The sequence below is a fragment of the Agelaius phoeniceus genome, chromosome 5 (assembly GCF_051311805.1).
Source record: "Agelaius phoeniceus isolate bAgePho1 chromosome 5, bAgePho1.hap1, whole genome shotgun sequence".
In the NCBI taxonomy this organism is placed as follows: domain Eukaryota; kingdom Metazoa; phylum Chordata; class Aves; order Passeriformes; family Icteridae; genus Agelaius; species Agelaius phoeniceus.
Window position 1 is genome coordinate 15,945,542 of NC_135269.1, and position 21,057 is coordinate 15,966,598.

Below are 21,057 nucleotides of genomic sequence, written 5' to 3' on the forward strand. Positions count from 1 at the left end.
GCTCAAGATTAAAAGTCCAGATTTAAAACTGATTTTAGGTGGTCAAAAATACAAATAGGCACATTGTCACTTTTATTCTAAGTGGCCTATAGTCAGAACCATGTCATCAAGCATTGGTTAAGTGGAAAAGTAGGAGCCTAACCAAAGCTGGGCATCTAGGCTCCCCTGGGATTGACAGGAAAGGTAAAAACCTCCAAAGCTTACATTGTCCCACCTGCTGAAGGACAGGCTGAATAAAGTTCTGGAAATGTCTTTTCTTGAGCAGGATGAGAAATTTTTGATGCACAAACTTGAAAAACAAGAGATTGATCTCTAACCTCTTCTAACCTCTGAAGAGCCTTTTCAGGTATCTTCTGCATCTCTAGGAGCTGAAATACTTCTAAAAGTTTTCTGCAAGGGAAATGAAATGTTTAGCTCTTGTTGTGAGGAACAGTTATCTCCCAAGAACTTTGAAGTCTCAAGTGCTTTTCAAAAGTGTATCTTAAAGTTTTTTAGCATTATTTGTTAGGATTAGGTCTCTTCTGGAAGAAGTGAAATAGAGCATGGACTAATGGAAATTACTGATCCTTGAATGTTGTCACATTGTGTGGCTTCTTGTCTTCAGGGGAAGGTGCCACTCAGGGAAATGCTGTCATTCCCTTTAGCCAAGTTACATTAATTTCCTCCCAAACCAGTTTGTTAACAAACTTAGAATCTACAACAAGATGAAAATAAAAGAGACATACCAGAGGAATCAGAAAATAAATGGTCTGCTGTTTATTGTGGGTCTAAATGACGTCAGAAAGATGACTTCATTTGTCTCTAAAATTCAAATGCCCACTGCATAAGACTTTATATTGTTCCACAGGAAGTATGTTTTACCACTGGATTAGGACACTTCTGTTTGCTGTAAAAAATGTTATGTAAGCTTACAATAAACAGCATCAGGAAAAAGAAAGACCATTTTCTTTTCAGGGTATCTTTTTAAACTCTTCCAATATTTCTCCAGTGTAACACTTTTTTTTCCTCTATTTTTTTTGAGCTCTGGTTTAAAGTTCATGTTAGTTTAGGAGGGGAAAAGGGGAAACATGAATGAAGCAGAAATTCCTTTGGGATACCCAAAATGTAGCTATTTGTCTAGACTATGATTAATACAGTTGATTCCACAGACAAAGGTATGATCTGCAGTTTGTATAAGCTCCTGAGGGGATTGTCTCATCCTCTAGTTTTATTAAGCCTGAAAAATCTCTTCTACCTCAAAAGGGCACAGAAAAATTGTAATTTAAACTACTTTCAAGGTGAAATAATATTATGCTTTCCAAAAGTGTAGCTCAAGTAACATTTAAGGTTCCCCTAATTACATCACACTGTCCTTAACACAAAGCTTGCCAAGCCTACAGGAGAAACGCTTGAGTGGATGGGGAGAGCAACCAGTTCAGTTCCTGTATTCTCCATGCTGCTTCTTCTTTCCTTGTGGCAAGGCTCCAAGGGAAAAGGGGGACTTGATGTTCTGCCTATCCCTTTCAGCTTCCTCATCCTCATCATATCTCTCATCCTCATCTTCATCCTCAGCTTCACTGTGGTGTGGGCTGGAATGCTGGGAGACAGAGGGCGATGGCGGCACCGATGAAGGCCTGGGGAACCTGAAACCTTCCGTCTGGCAGGGACAGAAGCAAGGTGCATGTGTCAGCTGAGCTCCTCAATTGGTTTTAAACAGCAATTTAAGGCTATCATCACTTCAGAGGAAGCCAGTGGAAGTCATATGTAAGCTAGACCTGCCCTGCAATCTAAAATTAAGCTTCTCTCAACCCAGGTCCTCCTCAGTCCTCCTCTGCCAGTAAATACACACTTGTATGACAGAGATGTTTACCCTGTGCCATAAACAACATCCTGCCCTTCCAGCATTACTTTTTGCAAAACATGGCTACCTTTACTGAGCCTTAAAACAATCAGCACAGGACAAAATCCTTCTGTACTCTGTAGTCAGAATATGCTTACTGAAATTCAGGTTTCAATCTGAACATTCAAAACAGTTTTCTAGTTATAATGTCAGCATCTGCAAAACCAGCAAAGGGTTTAGGTCTGAACCTCCTCTCTCCTTACTAAAAAAAATAAAAAGAGCTGCTCTTTGAGGTTTGGTTCCAAGTAACATTGTTCTGAGCAGCCTCTCTTCCTAAATTCGTGCTAATCTGGACCAGGCAAGAACTGTTTGAAGGTGTGCCTTTAAAGTGACCCCTTGCAGCTCCAGCCAACATACCATGTTCAGAAGAAGGCAATACCTTGCCTTGCTTTCCCTAGAACATCCTTTCCCAACTCCCCTCTATTTGGTTGGTGCAGAACATCTCCATGGCATTTAGCAGAAGCAAAAAGGAGAAGCAGCCACTCTTCCAAGAGGAATTTCAAGGGCCAGTTCCTCAGCTGGTGCAAAGTGTCATGGCCCTATCCAGCTCAGTCTAAATCATCTGAAGACCTGTTCAAATCATCTGAAGACCTGTTCCTGTGTCCCACCTGGTAACCCCTGTGTTTGGCTCTGATACCAGTAGGCTGTGGTTTAACCCCGGTCAGCTTCTCAGCCCCACACGGCCTCAGCTCACTCCCTCCTGGAGAGGCCAAGGAGGGAATCAAAAGGGGGAAAGTGGGAAAGCTCATGGGTTACATTAAGACAGTTTAGTAGGGAAAGCAAAAGCTGTGCACACAAGCAAAGCAAATCCAGGAATTCATTCCCCGCCTCCCATGGGCAAGGAGGTGTTCAGCCATCCCCAGAAGAGCAGGGCCCCATCACAGGTAGCAGTGATTTGAAAAGACAAATGGCAGCACTCTGAACATCCCCCTTTCCTCCTTCTTCCCCCAGCTTTATATACTGAGCATGATGCCATAAGGTCTGGAGTGTCCCTTTGGTCAGTTGGGGTCAGCTGTCCTGGCTGTGTCCCCTCCCAACTCCCTGTGCACCCCCAGCCCCTCACTGACAGGGTGGGTGAGGAGCAGAAATGTTCTTGGCTCTGTTCAAACCCTGCACAGCAAGAACTAAACCATCCCTGTGCTATCAGCACTGCTTTCAGCACAAATCCAAAACACAGCCCAGCTACTGGGAGAAAAATTGACTCTGTCCCAGCCCAAAACAGCATACTCCTGACTGGAGACTGGGTCTATAACTTGTTAAGCTTTTAACTAGGAGTTCCTAATTCTCTTTATTTAAACCCAAACTTGTTAACTCTCTTCTCCCTCACACTCTTCCTGTCTCCTTGTAAAGCAGACAAAATGAACTTATTTCCAAAAGCTGACTTTACCTTTGGTGGAGCACTTGGTTCCATCTCAAATTTATCTGGGAATGTTCTGCTGAGGGCCAAATGTCTGGCATGCATGTAATACTGCAACAAAACAGAGAAGCCATTACAAGTCATAGAAATCTTGGGTAGATTTAAGCAAGGAGGGAAAGGAACATAAAATGAGTTATCTTCTAAAAGATGGTGCTGAACAAAGGCTAAATGTGTTTTCAGATAAGCAGAATCCAGCTGATATCACTGCTTGTACTGTGAAGTGATGAGCCATTCATGATAGATTCACACCAAAGAAGTCTGGAGCAGAAACTGAATAAGGTCTGTAAGATGTATTAAAATGGAAACTAGGACTTGTCTTGGTCAGTGTAGTTCCTATTGAGTGACAGGTATTCTTCATTCCTCAGGAAAGAATTGTTGGTTTTTTTTAACAAGGAAAATTTACATTTTTTAAGTGTGCATATGTATTACACATAAGTTTTAGGCTCATTCAAAGTCACTTTGGACTGCACTGAAGCATGTGTAACAGTGACAGAGAAGTAACATTTATGAGTTCACTGATGCCTGGTATTTAAGAATTTGACAAAAATATTTTTAGATCCACTGTATTCCTGAGTTTGCAGCACATGCACAGAAAAAATAGCTCGTTATATCTTATGCAGTGTTGGGAACCATATAAATACTAAGGTTCACACACAGGTATCAGAGTAGGAAAAGGTCCAAAATAGTTACAAAACTCATATATGTGCATCCACTTCTTTAGTCCTGCAAAATTGAGAACAATACTTCACTACTGTCTTCTGAATAGGTGGTACTGTAGTGCCCTGTGTCAAATTAAGAACACTACTTTGCATTTAAAGTACAGAGGTAGTTATGGAGTGTTGAGGAGCCATAGAGCCCAGCAACATTTTATGGAGGATGGGAAGGATTTTTGAAAATGTCCAGATGACTTAGGAACACAAATCCTCCTTAGTGTAGGTGTTGCCAACACCACCAGATTTTTACATTGCGTTTAGCACCAGCAAGAGCTCGGTGGTTGTGGCTGGATTCTGCTCTAACCTGTTCAGTCTCTCCTTGCCACTGGAGCATGGAAGGATTACACTGAAATGTGCAGGCTCTGCCTTTATCCCCCTGGAGAAGGGAATTTCAGCACAGGGCTGTGTCCTCACACTGCAGCACCGTGCTGAAGGCTCTGGCCAGGCCTATGAGCCTGGAATTTTTAATGCCTCTTTCTCACGCACCCTGCCCAGGTACTTCCAGTCCAGGAGGTCGGAGAGGCGCTCGGTGCGGTTCCTCTGGATGATCCTCTGGCGCCGGTTCTGCTGGCAGAACCCGTACAGGAACTGGGTCAGCTGGTTGCACGACTCGTCCGGCGAGCGGAACCTCCTGTCCACGATGTAGATCCCTGAGGGACACGAGGGAGGCCGAGGTGAGTGGGACTGAAGATAGCATCTGACCTCCTACACCTCCAATCTACCTTCTGTCAGGTAACAAATTTACATGCAGTATACTCTTTTTAATGTTCAAGACAGCTACAACTGGAACATTTGTTACCATTCTGATGGAGAGATGCAGAGAAATATGTTATTTGTTTTTAAACTTTAATTTTTTCTACTTTTCAGGCTGAAATTCAGCAAATTCTTCAAAACTCAGAGGTTTTGTTGATGATGTGTAAGTATGTCCAAAAAGGTTCGAGTTTCTGGATAAAGATATATAATTTTTATTTCCCGTAATTTTAAAAATACTGACTTCTTAAAGAAAACATAATCAATCTAGTGCTTTCCTAGCTTGCTGTAGAATTCACAAGTGTGGATGGCCAGAATCAGGCTGTAGGAGAGAGGCTGTGTTTTCTGTAGAAATACAAGTGTTTCCATAGAGACAGCTAACTCACATACATCATTCAACAGACAATTCTGGCAGAGAGAGGGCAGAGGTAAACTTTGCCTCTACATTGTTGAGATTAATACTTTATTTTTGCCACCCTCCTTAAACCAGAGTGTTGGGAAGAAGAGGGTGCCAGACCTTGCAGCTCTCTTAATGGACATGAGAGATGCAAAACTACCTTAATGAAGTGCTTGGGACCAGCACAGTAATTTATACAACTCACACCTATGTTTTGGCAGAGAAGAGCAAGTGACCTGGGTTCTGTGGTCTCTCTGAAGGGTCTCAAAGAACATGTTCACCCTGGCAGGTGTATCTAGATTTTGTACCTAGCTCTAACCCTTCCCTCTAGGTCAGGCAAAGGTAGCAGCAGTGTGAGGCTGTCACTGCCTGATTGTGGAAAGAAGCCCAGGTACTTGGAAAGAGGCCCTAGTTTGGGAATATACTCAATATTCACAGAACCACAGAATTATAGAATGGTTCAGGCTGGAAGGGACCTTAAAGATCATCAAGTTCCAATCCCTGCTGTGGCAGGGACACCTGCCACTATCCCAGGTTGCTCAGAGCTATATCCAGCCTGACCTTGGACACTTCCATAGATGGGGCATCCAGTCAGCCCTGGCTAAGCAAGGAGGAAAGGACAGGGAGGGCTGTGCCTTGCTCTGTACCTCGGGGAGGCCACAGCTTTAGTGACAACTGCACCAGTTGGAAAACAGGGATGATCAACCCTAAAAGGAGGAGCTACTGAGGCAGAGGATGACTCAAGAGGCAGAATCATCCTGACATACCAGACATTGGCACTCCAGTCATGAAACTGAGCAGATCAGTATTTGAAGTAGATTCCTTGTATTTCCATGGATTTTTTTTTTTTTTTAAGTGTACATGGTAATTTAATGTTTGTTTGGGGAGGGTCATGTCACTGGTCTCAAATCCCATACTATTAAGAGGAGCAGACTTTCCCAGCTTCTTTGGAAGGCTTAGAGCATTATAACTGGAGGCACTAAAGGGAAATGCTGGGAGACTCCAGACTGATATGAGCAGTGATGAATTTGGAAGAATATGGAAAACAAAAGGTTAAAGGGAGACAAAAAAAAAAATAACCCGTAAAGGGTTTGGATAAATATGAAAGCTCAAATCACTTGTTCAACTTAACAAGATATTCAGAGCTCTGAATATATTCCCCTAATGCATTTCCTTGTCCTAGAGAAACACAAATTTGAGGGTAACAGCATGGTTGCTGTGCTTTTTGCTTTCCTAACTCAGAGGTGATATTTTGATATGCTGTTAAAGTTCTTACCATAAGCTTCTGGGTCAGCAACATGTTCCTGCATGAAACAGCCAAATCCAGAGAGGTTTGTGGTTACACTGGGAATGCCCATCACAGTACACTCAGCTGCAGAAACAAACAGGCAAAAAGGGTTTCAGGACAATACACCTGCAATGGTTTCACCTTTATGAGGGGAAAAAAAAACAGAACAGGCAGACAGAAAGTCCCAAAACAATAAAGCTGCTCTGAAAATGTCAAGTGAAAACTATAATAATGTTTTGTTGTGGATTATTGGAAAAAATATAAAAAGAAATTTTAAAACAAAATTCACCCTGTGTTTGCAAACATATGTTTGTGTTTCAGAGCAGCTAAACTGAAAACTTTCTGGGAGTGCAGTTTCGAAACAGAGAACTCCAATACATGGTCAGGACTATGTGGATTTTAAACTGGAGCCTAATGTACACCTACGTTCATTAGTTGTTCACAACTCTTTACAAAACTGAATCTCTTCGGGGCAGGAGCATATCAAACTTTGGATTTCGATTGCCAACAGGTCTCTATAGCAGGAAAAAAACCCCTCCAAAATAAAAATCCCACCCCAAAACATCAAACCCCATGATTAACTCAGGACTTCATTCACAGTGGATGTGGAGCTAGTTTTATAAAATCAGAAAATGTATGGATGTTTTGTAGTTTTTTCTGTCACATCCATGAGTAAGGATAATTGCTTACCCTCCTTAAAACGTTTTTGCCAAGGAGCCTGAGCCTAACCTACACCAGCATGCAGACTCTAGTCTTACAAAAGCACAGAGACTTCTACATGGCTTTCACTCAGATGACAATAAAACTGGTGTCTGTAAAATAGTTATAAATATACCTTTAAAAAGTAGTCTTTGTTTCTGGGAGAAACAAATGAGTATTGACAAAGAGAATATTTTAAGTCATAATCCATATGCTCTCTGCGTTTTTAGAAATTTCCAGTTAATTCAATGAGATTCACTACCACTGCATGTATTTCTGTTAAATAACAGCTATGGTATTACGTAATTCTCTCAAACTTGTTATCTTGAATTAAATCCACTGAACTATGTCAGATGGCAGCATCAGATTTCTTGTCTTGCTTTTTTTAATATTCACATTCCTGCACACCTTTTTTAAAAATCCTTCAACCAAGAATTAAGTTTTTAAAATTATTTCTTGTTCTAAAGCCATAAAAAATCAAAAGATTACGTATTAGAATGGGAAAGAGTAAACTGCAGGGACAGTTTTGCCAGCAGTAAGACCTTTGCATGGCAGAGGAAACAGAGTTTAAAGAGTTTTTGCAGCACTTCGGAAGAAACTGGCTGCATCAACAGAATGGGTGTTCATCTTTCTACGCTAGTTAAGGGTACAAAACTCCTACCTGGAGTGTAGCCCCAGGGTTCATAGTATGATGGGAATACACCAAGGTGGCAGCCTCTAACAAACTCCTCATAGTCCAAGGGCAGCAAGGGGCTTGTTGAAGAAAGAAACTCTGGATGTAGGATCACCTGGATATTCAAAACTTATGTTAGAGGTGAAAGAAAACCATCATTGATATATTTCCATTATCAATAAGCTTAGGCACCTTTATTCACCCTGGTCTTTTTCTAAGTATCTGGACAACACCTCCTTTGGCCATCCATCTGTTATCTACCCCACTGCCCATACTACAACACATCCTGCCTATGTGCACTCTTGTCCTGGAAATGGGACTGACGATGAACCCCCTTTTCACTGGACAGGTATTTGGCTTTATCTTTCTTCACCAAGGAGGCCCACATGCATTGAGAATTAGGCCTAAGGCTGTGGCATTTAGCAAGATTTGGTCTCTTGTACAAAGGTATGGAGGATTTACAAAGGCCTGGACAGTGACAGGACAAGGGGGAATGGCTTCACACTGACAGAGAGCAGGTTAAGATTGGATATCAGGAAGAAATTCTCCCCTGTGAGGGTGCTGAGGCCCTTGCACAGGTTGTCCAGAGAAGCTGTGGCTGCCCCTGGATCCCTGGAAGTGTTCCAGGCCAGGCTGGATGGGGCTGTGAGCAACGTGGGCTAGTGGAAGATGTCCTTGCCCATGACAGGGGGATGGAATGAAATTATCTCTAAGGCCCTTCCAACACAAATGATTCTATGATTTTATTGGGATGTCTCTTTAGGAGGAGGCCTCAGACAGACACAGCACTTCTGAACTTCACAGCACTCCCTGAGATAAAGGAATGTTCACTGTACTCAACAGATCTCCCAAGAATGGATGGAATTTTGAAAGCAGACACATTACAGCCCTGTCACCACAAACCTGTGCCTAATTAATCTTGCTGAAAGACACCTCTAAGGACCAAAGTTAATTTATCTGCATGACTCTGCAAGGCTTGGGGTTACTGCCCCACATCTGCTGCTTAGAAGCAGCAGAGAAGTTGAGAAGTGCCTTGTATGTGGTGCCCAGTCAGCTTCGGGAGGTTGAAACGTGAGGGAATGGTTTAAACTGCTCTGGGTTTATCTCCCTGCATGAACATACCACAGCCATTATTCCATGCTCAGGATGTGCTTTTATCCCTTCTTAATAAAATTGTCATGCTACTCACTTGAGTAAACAAATGAATGTACTCAATCAGTAAATGGGCTGTAAGCTCATTTTGCAAGCTTAGTTGATCCCAGTGATTTCACTGGAATTGCTGAAGGTATTTTTCACATGCCAGCTGTATCTGCCTGAATATGTTGTACCTCTCTCAAAATTACTTTCAATTTGAAGTTTACAGAAGTTTTTTTAAATGGTATTCAGCTTATTAAGTATTAAGCCTGTTGATGCAGGAGGTAATTTTTCAGTGGTAATGACAGATTTCTACAAACTTGACACCTGCTGAGAAGCAGATCATCATGTCTGCTGTGTTATATCCTATCTGCTCTGTAATGCCTTCAAACAGTTGATTCTGAGGCATTTTTTACTACATCTATACACAGTGCATCCTTCCCCCTACTTTTGTTACATCTTGTGTATTATTACCATATGATGATCCCAGAATTTATTGGAGTTAATGCTTATATGTTAAGCCAGGAAGAAGCAACTAGGAAGTATAAGAAAATATTTACTTAGGTATAGCCATGGGTTTAAAAAGAAACTGAGAATAACTGATATGTTATTGCTAGAGGTACTTTGGATCTGGCCTTAAAGAAAAGGTTTGGAAGAGGGAGAATTTGCAATTTTAGGTTCAACTTTGACTAGATAGATGCTGAGATAGTCATAGTTAGAATATCAGAGACTGCCAGGAAAAAAACAACTTTGGCAGACCTGTGAAAGCAGAAGCTGATAATTTCTGTGGTTTGACAAACTAAACATGGAAACAAGGAAAAGATTTATTTGCACTAATTTAGTTTCAACAGGTGATGTAAACATGAGCATGGCATGAACAGGAATTTTTTCTGCTCAAAGCCCTGGTTAATCTTTTACAGAAAATGCTACTATCAGGGTGTTGCTCTTAAGAGATGAATCAATACTCCAGGAATGTCTGTGCTCAAACTTTGGACCTCCAGTTTTAAGCAAGTGACTCCATGTCAGAGTTTTCTATCTGGGTGCAAATGATTCATGGCACTTTCTTGATTTCAGCAGTTAGCAGCTACTCATTCAGTGCAGGAGGCAGCAATGGAAACAGCTCTCTGACCTCAGATTTCTAACTGGAAATTAGCTTGGCTAAACAGCACCTGAGGATCTCTGTGCAGTGACAACTTGTTATTCCTGGAAAGGGAGGAGGAGAGAAGTACTCTAGCAGTATAATACCACCTATCAAGAATTTAACTGCACTCCCCATGCTAGTGATGCAGACTGAGAATGTTCAGAGAAATCCCATTTTGGGTCTCAAATGAGGCAGCCAGAACGCACCTTCACACGGTCTGTGCGGTTGTTGAACAGCCCAATGCGCCGGATGGTGTTGAGGATTGGGTCATTGCTGTCATCAATCATGTTGTGGGTGGTCACTGGAGGCAGAGAGTGTCTCTGAGCACAGAAAAGGCAATCCATAAATCAGACAAACTCTTGGCAAACAGTCCTGTTGCCATTTCCTAAGGCTACTGGAAGACAGCGGCAGATTTTGTCATTGATGTAAATAAGCTTAATTTACCTCAAAATAAATTAATTTGTACTAACTTTAAGAAGGGCCCACCATTTAATTTTGAAGATTGTTAGTCAATGCTGTATCTCCTTAGCATTTGATTTCACATATTTAATAAAACTGGAAAAATCCAGGCTCAGGAACAACTCAAAGTTCACACTCGGCTCAAAAGAATTAGGAATGCATGTGACTGAAGCAATATCCACGGACTCCCCTAAAGGTCCATTTGGCTCATACTCTCATTGAAAACAATCAGAGCTGATTTTAGATGTTACTGATGAGAAGTGTATTTGCTGAAAACTTCTTCCCAATGCACACATATTGCTATATGCCATACTCAATCCTTTTACATCATCACATTCATTATTTTGATTAGATGTTTACACAAATAACATATTTTCTGACCTGAGTTGAAAAGATGGCTCTTTTCATAATGCTTATGTCATCTCGGTCAAGAATCTTGTTCAGGTCTGGGATTTCTCCTCTGCAAAGGAAACATGCAACCAATTTTACCAAATGATTCCTTTACCAAATGATTCCTTTTTGTAAAGAAAATGAAGAAATGGCCAACAAGGTCTGATCTGAAATTTGCTGATATCAACATGAACCTTTCCTTTGTTTTCATGGCACTTCTATATTCCCTATATTGTGTTCTCCCACATACTTGCTGATCTCCTAATTAGCTTTTGAAAAAAAAGCTAAAGAATTGCTTTCTTCTGTTTTTTGGACACAGCTTGTTTTTACTGAAGTTACAGTCATCTCACCTGTGCTTTGGGTCATTCACTTCCAACTGTCTTCTGAAACTATATGACTGAATCACTAACACATTATACTTTGTCTCTGGTGATTTTTTTAAGCTGAAGTAGCCAGTTTTTGACAGTGAATAAGCCTTTGTGTTACTTAGACAACCCCGTGTCTCTTAAGAGTCTTTCCACTACAAGCTGTTGGAACCTTTATTTTTTTTCTCTGTGATTTGCCTGTTAAACAAGTATCCTGTTTATGGTCCCATATCTTCCTACCATGCCCTCCTATGGATGTCAAAATCCCTTACATGAAGAGCAAAAGCACAGAAACAGCACAAGTAAAGCCACCTGAACATGAGGCTCTGCAAGGCAGAGCAAAGCAACTTATTCACTCACTTCAGCAAGGCATTGTAGAGTTTCCTTCCAAACTTTTCTTTCACAGACTGTGCAGTGTCCCTAAGAAGATAAATAAATATACATATAAAACAGGAGAGTCCAGGACAAAGACAGTATAGAAGAGATTCCTGCTGCTGGAAATTAAACTGATAGACTGATGGAACCCGGGATGCAGAAGCAGACAGAGGTCTGGTTCTCTAAGCTCTTTCATCCAGCCAGCAGTTGTGCTGAAGGATTCCAGCAGAGCTGAGGATTTAACCTGCACCTACAGATGAGTGCACTGGGAAAGCCAGGGGCAGGCTTTACTAGGGATTCCTTCTAGCTCTCTTCTCTGATCAGTAGACCACATGCCAGCTGTGAAAAAAAAGAGCATATATATGACCCTAAGTACTGCAACATGATCATTAATGAAGGACAGAGAGAGCTCCAGCTTCTCTTGACCTGGAAGAGAGATGCAAGATATAAGAATGAAACAAATAGCGGTTTTCAAAGCAAGCTTCCCCCTTCACTTTCTGCCCTATTTCCCAACTCACAGACTTTTGGAAACAAGTGTTAGACTTAAAGGTAGTTATCTTAGTTTGCAAAACAAAAAAAACTTCCTGAAAAGCTCAGGCCAAGTTTTAAGCCAATAATGAGGCCTATGTCAGACAGATGTTATATTTTAGCTAAGAAAGAACTCCAGTGAACCCCTGTTCTGCATGCAAAGAGTAATTTTTATCATTCTGCCCGTGGCAAAAAGTTCTGTTGTCAAAACAGCAAGTGCACTCTAAGTTTGAGTGAATCTACTGAGAGTGAAGTTTCCACTTCACAGAACCTTTTCTGCCTTTCTGATTTCTAATTATACTTTAGGCAAAAACGAAACTTGTTAAGTGAAATCTTAAACTTTACCAAGCTAGGAATCCACATACCTGTTTTTAGGTGCTCTTTCCCAGCTCACATAGACACAAGAGTGGATAAGTCAATTTTGGGTGAGTTGTGAAGCAGCCAAATGTTAAGCCACACTGATCCAAACCCCAGCAGGATCATTCCCACATGACTATACTTTTATAGATTGCCATGCAAAATATCTAAAATTTAACCCAGATGGGATAGACTGCTTTTCCAGAAGCAAGCAGAGGAAAAGAAGGATTTTATACCCCAAGTCAGCCTTCACATATTAATTTCTAAATGCTGTATTCCTGTATAAGTGCCAACCTCTTCTTGTCTTTAATTTCTGTGGCATCCTGAGAATCATTTGATATTATTATGAAATACTGCTAGCAGGTGGGTTTATCCTGATTATGATTATGACCATGATAATGCTGCATACAGTGATGCAGAGGGTCTTCTGCTTTTCACAGAGAAGAACAGCTGAAAGCAGTTTTTTCCGATACAGAATCACACAGCAGTTAAAGTGAGGTGAAGGTTAATCCTGCTCCTGCTTTGCTTTTTTTTTTTTTTTTTTTGAAAAGTTGCAAAATAAGTAGGACTGTGACAATTTTCCTTTTATAGCTGTAAGTTTCATTACTTGGTTATGGCCACTGCTTGTTGTAGTCCATATAGAAAATTATAGACAATTATCAACTGCTAATCTGCTGGATCACACAGTGCAATTTCCATATTTATAAATAAAAGAAGATGTGTAATTAATTTCTTTTTCCCACAGAGAAGCTCACTGTTAAAAACGAGCAGGCAGTCTTTATTTATTCACTCCTCACAGTGAGAGAAGCTCACTGTGAAAAATGAGCAGGCAGTCTTTATTTTGTGGGAGCTCTGTGGCACATCCAAAGGGAGTACCAGAAACATCCAGAAAACATTCAGAATACTGGATTTTCTAGAGCATTTGTCTTTGTTGCTACAAGTACTACTTGCTAATAGAATGACAACACAAGTTAACTAAAAATAACTGTGGACAAAAAAAAAAAAAAAACAACAGACCTAAAAGACGAAGTATTTGACCTTATTTATCTTTCCTATCTCTTTCACGTCTGAAACACATTCTAGTTACCCACAATCCTCAGTTGTAGCAAAAAGAAGGAGCATTCCCCAGCTGAGACGTTTGCATGAGTCCCCATCAGACTGTACCAGAGTGGGAATGGCAATTACCAGAGCTGCTTCCGGACTGCTTGTCCTTTCAAGGTTTCCACATTGAAATTGTTGGTTTTTGCTGGCATGATGAAGAACACGATAACTGTAACATCAGCCTTGTGAACCTACATGACAAGAAATGAAGAGCAATTTAAAATAAAAAATCTGATACAGGGTATCACAGCCAACTTTAAGAATTAGTCACAGGAAACGCCAAATGCACTTTGGTTTTCCAGGAAGGCTCAGATCTTGTAGCTTTTGCTACAAACAAAGTTTTGTCAAATCAGAGATCAAGACAGAGATGTCACCCAGTTTCAATTTGGGCAATCAAATCTTCCTGAGCTCTCATGGTTTTGAGAACTTGGCTTTGGCTGAGCACATAAACTGCAGAAAAATAGAAGTCCTACACACTTTCTCACCTGACACAAACTGTGCTGGCTCAAAGGAGTGAGTGTTTGGTTTACTATCTGAGGTATGCCTAGGCATGATATGAGGGAATTCCTACAGCAGAGAAAGAACAATTTTCTACCTGAAACTCTGGCAAAGAAGCTACCAGACATGCAAAAAGCCACAAGTAACTTCTTGGCCATCTCTCCCATCCAGCTATTTCAAAGGCAGAAAGCACTTGCTGTGAATGCTGACCCTTTATTTCTAGGTGGTTTCACTTGCTAGTTTCTCCTGTGCATGGAAAAGGTTCAAAATACCAGGTCCATTCATTGCTGCATGAATGAGGTTTTACTCCTCTCAGCAACTGTTTAATGAAAAGCTAAGGGTGAACTCTGTTCAGAGCTGTAAAAATTAAATTACTTTGAATTGCCTCCATTTCAAATTTTAGATACAAAACCATTCAATAGTGTGCCTTCTCTCAGACTGACACAGAGGGAAATGTATAGTATAAAAAAACCTATGGGAGTCATCTATCATGTTTATGTTAATTAATGTTCTTCCCTTCCCTCTCTTCAAAGTGGGTTCCAAGTCCATCGTGCTACAATCCTAGTGTGCATTAACAATCTCTCCCAACATCCATATTTTATTTGCAAAATTTTAGTAAGGTTTTCAAGCAGCAGAGGAAGATGTCTTTGTAAAATAAAACAACTTCATGCAATGGTATGTACTTTTTAGGTTCAGGCACAATATTGGGACTTGTTTAGGAAGTACCACCATTTCCAGACTTGTAATTAGTACAGGTAGTCTACTATTCCCAATGGAATTACCTCTTGAATTAATTACAGAGCAAGTGTTGTTAGAACAGCCAATCAGATGTTGGCATCCACACTGGAAGAATAATGGAATAAATCCAGGCTCAGTTTCTGGGAGAAACAACAGTACACTGCTCTGTAGAGCCTGGGAAAACTAGCCTGTTTCCTTTAATTTCTGTCAGCCTTGTTTACCATGGATGTCATGAGGAAGAACTTCACAGAAAGGGTGATCAGGCAGTGGAAGGGGCTGCCCAGCGAGGTGGTGGAATTCACCCTCCATGGGAAGTGCTCAGTAAACAGCTGGACATGGCTCTTAGTGCCATGGTCTAATTGACAAATGAGTGATTGGCCAAAGGTTGGACTCAATGATCTTGGAAGTCTTTTGAAGCCCTAAAGATTTTATGATTCTATGATATAAATCATTAGCTGCAGTAAGAGATTGCTGCAATAACTGCTCAGGCAATTCTTTCCCTCTTATCGCACAAGACCTTCCACGTTACCAGCATTCACAGGTGACAGCCATGAAAATGCCATTAACAGGTAGCTGATGTTGCACAGCACAGCCAAACAGCTGATTTCTGTTGTGGAAGAAATACTTCAGTTCTGTGAGGTGATCTGTGTGAATGAAGGGATTAAGAATTTCTAGAAAATCCAGAGGCACTAAATGCCATAATAATAGAAGGTGGTGGTAGAACAATTGTACTTAGGGCTTTGAACATTAGTGATTCTTTCATCCCTGCTGACAGAGCAGTACCATAACTTTTATCCAGATTTTCCATACTATTCAACTGTTAAGAGTACAAAGGACAGAGTCTAGGACAACAGCGAAATGATTCTTGCCAAATGACTGAAAACCAATTAGCATTATTAGCATTTTTTCTGGGTTTTCTTTTCAATTATTAGTCTTTGGGACACAATGGAGACATTTTCAATTGTAGGTAGTAAGTGCTCTGCTCTGTGATTTTTAACAAGGCCTTGCTCTTATCTTCATTGAAGTACTCCATAAAGACATTTAGAAACATTGCACCAATTTTGTAGCTGAGGAAACAGAACCATAGAGACCTGAACGGCTTCCCATTGCTTTGCACCACACCACTGTCACTCTGTGAATTTTAATGCAACAATTCCCATCCAGTGGGGTAGCAGAGATTTAAAAGATCATAAACAGGTTCTAACAAATTAAGGAATTTGCTTAAAAGGATGTTTTTAAAATGCAGCTTTAAAGGCTTACTTTTATTTCCATTATAATATGTAAGCCATCAGGGTAAACTCTAGAATACTATTTTCATTACTTCTCTCTAAAAACCAGGGAGGCAACCATGGATTAATTTCTTGAACTATGTAATCAATTATTTTCAATTATACAACCAATCTATCAATTAAAACTGTGTGAAATCACCATATATTCTGATGGTTCAGGAGGAGAGCCCTATGAAAACTGTGAATATTCCATAATTACTTCCCTATAAACCTGAGTATTGAAAGGGAATTCTTGTAGGTGACTTCCACAGGATGGTGAGTTTGAGCATAAGCTCTATGCTTTCAACAGCTGTGTAAGCTTTCTTACCCTCAGCAAAAAGTTTAATCTTGATAAGGCTTCTAGAAACATATCAGCTCCTTTGTTGGAAAACTCATATCTCCCAGCAATGAAGAAAAACAAGGTCTTGTCAAGATCGAAGTCAAGGTGGCTGAAAGCAAAAAAACAGACAAGAACAAAGTATTTCTCGAGATACAATCAAATAAAACACACGACAGCTTTCTATTCTGGAGGAACTTATTATCCCCAGAGAAAAACGGAAGTGAGGCTTTTCTGCTGTGCTTTAAATTGACTATCTTAATCTAACTAACTTTATCTTGGGTAAATAACAAACAGATCAAGATCTGCTGTATGAAATCACAATCTGTTAAGTAGAGTCAGATCTGGTGTCTAAAATTCCCTTAGCTTCTGACTGAGAAATCCCAGACAGCCATTTGAATAAGCTGGTTTCAACATTTACACTCCTCTATGAAGTACTTGTTAGTCCTCCTGCTTTGGTTCTTGCTTTAAATAGTGTTGGACAAGCATTGCTAATGTTTGAAAAGTAAAAGCATACCCATAGAAATGACCTCGAATGAACTCTTGGATCCTAGCCTTGTACATGGAATGCAAATTCTGAAACTCATGCATTGCTGAAAATTTCTTAATGTTCAAGCCATTTGGGGTGACAACATCTGGAAAAGCAGAGAAAAGGCAGAGGTAGACATCTTCAGAGTCAGAGAAATCTTTAAGGAAAGAACCAATGTGTCTCTCAGATTTATGTGAACAGGTTATGTATTTATGTTATTCAGGTGGGGGGAACAGCACTTCCTCCACAAAGCTCTTGCATGCGGCTCTGCACTGTCTGCAGCATCAAAGCAGCTTTCACCTGTCCTCAGCACTGGGTAGACCCTGCCCTTTTGTCATGTCAAGACCCCAGTAATGTCTCCATTGAGCCATACATTTGTTGTGCAACTTGCCCTTTACCTCTTTATCCTTGATATCACTGTTCCCTGCTCGATCACTACAGATTGAGAGCCCTTGGAAGCAGAAATTGTGCTATGCCCTTGTTTACTGCATGGCACAAAAGATGTCCATTCTATCAAAACTTCTGATGATTTATCAAAAAAGGGAGCATATAAGAAACCTTTATAAAACAGCCTCTTTCCAGTAATCAGTTGCATTCCCCTAAAAACATCCAAGGAATAGTACGCTTTACATTTTTACTGCTGCTCTCCTCTAAGATTCTAAAGGATCTTACAATTAAAATTTGTTCATTTCCAGCATTTTAAAGGTAGAGTTTTGGGATATACACAGAGGACAGGCACTGAAATTCAGTCACTCTTAGCCTTCCTGGTAGATCTCAGCAGCTATTCAAAGGCTTGCTCTAAATCCAGTCCAAGTAAATGGAAAGAATGCCATTTTCTGTCCTTTGAACTGGGTTATGAATGAAAATGAAATGGAAGGCCAGTTCCTCAGCAGATGTATTTCATGGCAACATAACTGACTGAAACAGACTTATACTACTTTATGATAATTGCCTGACATTATGCAAATGGAACAGCCATTTTTGATTATTTCCTTGAGAATTACAGTCTGCTTCAGCAATATATATGTTTCCCTGCCATGTAAGTGATCTGTGGTTAAACTTTCACTTGAAAATGTCCTGAAGCACTCTAGGTTAAACTATAACAGATGAAAATATAACCTTTAGTAGTAACCATGAAATAGCAAAAGTCTTGATAGATCTGTTTCTAGAATACCAATTCTGAAACCAAAGACCAGGAAATCTTTACTTGTTAGGTACTTAAGATTTGGTTTTCAATGACCAACCAGCCTTGGTAAACATGAGGAGAAAACTTGTGCTCTTACCTTCTCCTGCCCAGCACTTAAGAATTCTCTGAGCAAAGACCTCAGGGGGGAGGTAACAGAGCAGAACCATGCTCCACTGTCTTTACCAATAACACACCTTCTCCTTTCTCTGACCTGTTCCTTGTTCTGTGTGAGAGAACTGGCTCATGCAGGACAGAGCTTTGAGACTCCAGCCATCTCCAAGACTTCCCAATACAGGAAGAATCTCTTCCCCAGCTATTTCTGGCTGGCTTCTTTCCACACTCGCATTCATTTATCAGGGAGTTTTGGAGAGTCTCACCCACCAACAGCAGCCTGTGCATAACCTACTCCCATGTCCTTTGGTTTAACTGCAGCTTCATTTATCCTTTCATGAGGACTGGGGCTCCATCCATCTCTTGTTTAAGGCTTTGAGATGCATGACAGATGTGGTGGCCCAAAGAATCCAGTTCACTATTTCTGCTCAACACACAGGAATATTTTGAACATGTGTGAGGGACGAAGTGATGGAAGAGAGTTTGGTCCCTATGCTGGTTTTATTTTTTTTTTTTGGTTTGCTTTTGTTGCTGTTCTTGTTGTTTAATGAAATAATATTTTTGCGTGAAAAATTGTCCCAAGTAGGTCAAACCAGAATGTTTTAACTTCTGTATTTATAGGAAAGAAACTGTCATGATTTAAGTAATATTAGCACAGAATTAAGTTTTCTCTTGATAGATCACTAACAGTTAGAATTGACTTGTACTTTTTTCAGAGTTTCCATCTATGATTTTGATCAAATACATACAGATAGGAAGCCTAGATCTAGAACTCAACTGCTACCTGAATCTCTTGGAATTTTGATTCAAAGTTGCTAATGAGAATATGCTAATGAGAAATATGTTCCATATCTGAGTGAAAACATTAGAAATCCCATAACACCACTTTTCAAATCACAAGAATATAACTTATGATCGCAGACAAAATCCTGCTGGATACGTCAAAGATACTCAAGCTTTTGACAAATATGGTTTGATAAATTGTTGATCACATAACAACTGCAGCAAGTGGGATCAGCATAATGCAAGCAGTCATTCTGCCAGGTTTAGACTGGTAAATTGGCCTTTGTCCCACTGCAAAAGTTCTCTATGCAATCAGGTTTATTAAATTTTAAAGGGACTTCTCCAAGTGATGAGATTTATAATTTAAATTATAATCCAAGTTTGATGTTAAAGTGGAGTAGCAGAGACAGCTCAATTTAGCACATTTCTGAGTTATTTTTAGCTAACAATTTATTTGAAAAGTTTTTGTCTCAATAAATGCAAATAAAATGTAGTTGTGATAATTCAGCATCCTCCTTTTAAAGGTTTATTTTTAAAGTGGATGGAGAAATGCACACATGCTTTCAGTATTCATGTTCCTTAGCAAGCTCAATGACCTACTGAAGGATTGATGGGTGTTTCAAGAAATCAATGTCTATGCAGATTTCACAACTTCAGAGAGAATAAATAGTGTGAGAATAGGTTCCTGCACAGTTTATTTGTGGTCTTGGATTCAGAGAAACTATTAAAGTACTTATTCCCATCAGAACATACTTTCCACTTAGAGTCATCTCTTAGGATTTGGGGTGACAATTTCTACTGAATTTCTTTCTAGCTATATCAACATGAAGCATGACATCTGTCAGTAGTTTTTTTAACCCAAACATTAAGTATATTTACTTGGTTTCTTCAAAGTTGCAAGAATAATCACAAAAAGCTCAGGCCTGTGAATCTCTGTGCATGGAATTCTCTTCAGCTTCAACTGATGTTTTATCTGTGAGCAGTCTGGAGATTTTCTTCCCCAAATTAAACTGGATTCAGACTCATTTCAGTCTCCTAAAATCCCAAAACACAGACTATGATTTTCAATGGTAGCTGTGGTGGGGAGAAGTGTCATGCCTATATAAAAAAAGCTTTAAAATTCTGATTTTCAGAGTGTCTGCACTTTGTAAAAATCAAGACCTTTCAGAGATATCCCAGTTTAAATGACTGAACTTCAGTGGCTTTTAAGACATGGCTTTTGTGCTTAAAATAAAATGAAAAAGATAATCTAGATCCACCATCCTATTGACAGCTAGTCAGGAATGAGGCAAAGGTTCATTTTGTTTGGGTTCAGGAACCACAATGTGGCTTGAAGCATTGAAGTTAACCAGGATAACAATCCCAAACTATAATCAGCACTGCAAATCAACCAACAACTCTACAAAGAGTAAGCAAAAAATCCCCCAAATAAACAACTAAACCCCCAAAATAAAACAAAAAAGCAAGCTCAAACAAAAACAATAATTTGAGCACTGTTTAATTTAAAATAACCAAGATACCAACACACCTGCTAAATAGTCTCCAAAACTGTTGTGCAGTTTTCCCTCATGCTGCCTACCTGCAGATGGAGTATTGGGGTTTATCCCTATAAAGCACTGAGATGATTTAAAGAGAAATTTGATAACACATCAAACTGGGATCACGAGCTTACTTAAAATCTATGCATGGAACAAGACAAGGTTTCTAAGCTTCATATTTTATGAGACTAATTTCAAGAGGAAAACCAGACAAATTATTGGGCACAGAACTATTTTTCAAACTCTACTTGTTGGCCTAATAGAAGATATTTTATCTATATGAAGCTTATCATGGTTCAGTTCTAAAAGCAGGGAAACCCTGCCACAGACCAAATTCCTGAAGTTGAGGAGTCCTGGCAAAAAAAAAACCTAACATCCATGGAAAATTGGTTAATCCCTGTAG

General features: G+C 40.0%; 1 protein-coding gene across 2 annotated transcripts in view; it reads right to left on the bottom strand.

Annotated features, from left to right (window-relative positions):
- Positions 1-1,032: 1,032 nt before the first annotated feature.
- The window catches only part of GYS2 (glycogen synthase 2), a 40,762-nt gene continuing 20,737 nt past the window's right edge, over positions 1,033-21,057 (bottom strand). For both annotated transcript variants that reach the window (XM_077177993.1, XM_054631913.2), the window contains 11 exons: positions 17,025-17,142; positions 16,499-16,619; positions 13,751-13,857; positions 11,666-11,725; positions 10,932-11,010; positions 10,298-10,411; positions 7,805-7,931; positions 6,433-6,528; positions 4,496-4,659; positions 3,267-3,347; positions 1,033-1,636 (listed from right to left, as the gene is read on the bottom strand). In XM_077177993.1, coding sequence (XP_077034108.1) covers positions 1,415-1,636; positions 3,267-3,347; positions 4,496-4,659; positions 6,433-6,528; positions 7,805-7,931; positions 10,298-10,411; positions 10,932-11,010; positions 11,666-11,725; positions 13,751-13,857; positions 16,499-16,619; positions 17,025-17,142 — 1,289 coding nt within the window. In that variant the 3' untranslated portion in view covers positions 1,033-1,414. The remainder of the gene's footprint in view (positions 1,637-3,266; positions 3,348-4,495; positions 4,660-6,432; positions 6,529-7,804; positions 7,932-10,297; positions 10,412-10,931; positions 11,011-11,665; positions 11,726-13,750; positions 13,858-16,498; positions 16,620-17,024; positions 17,143-21,057) is intronic.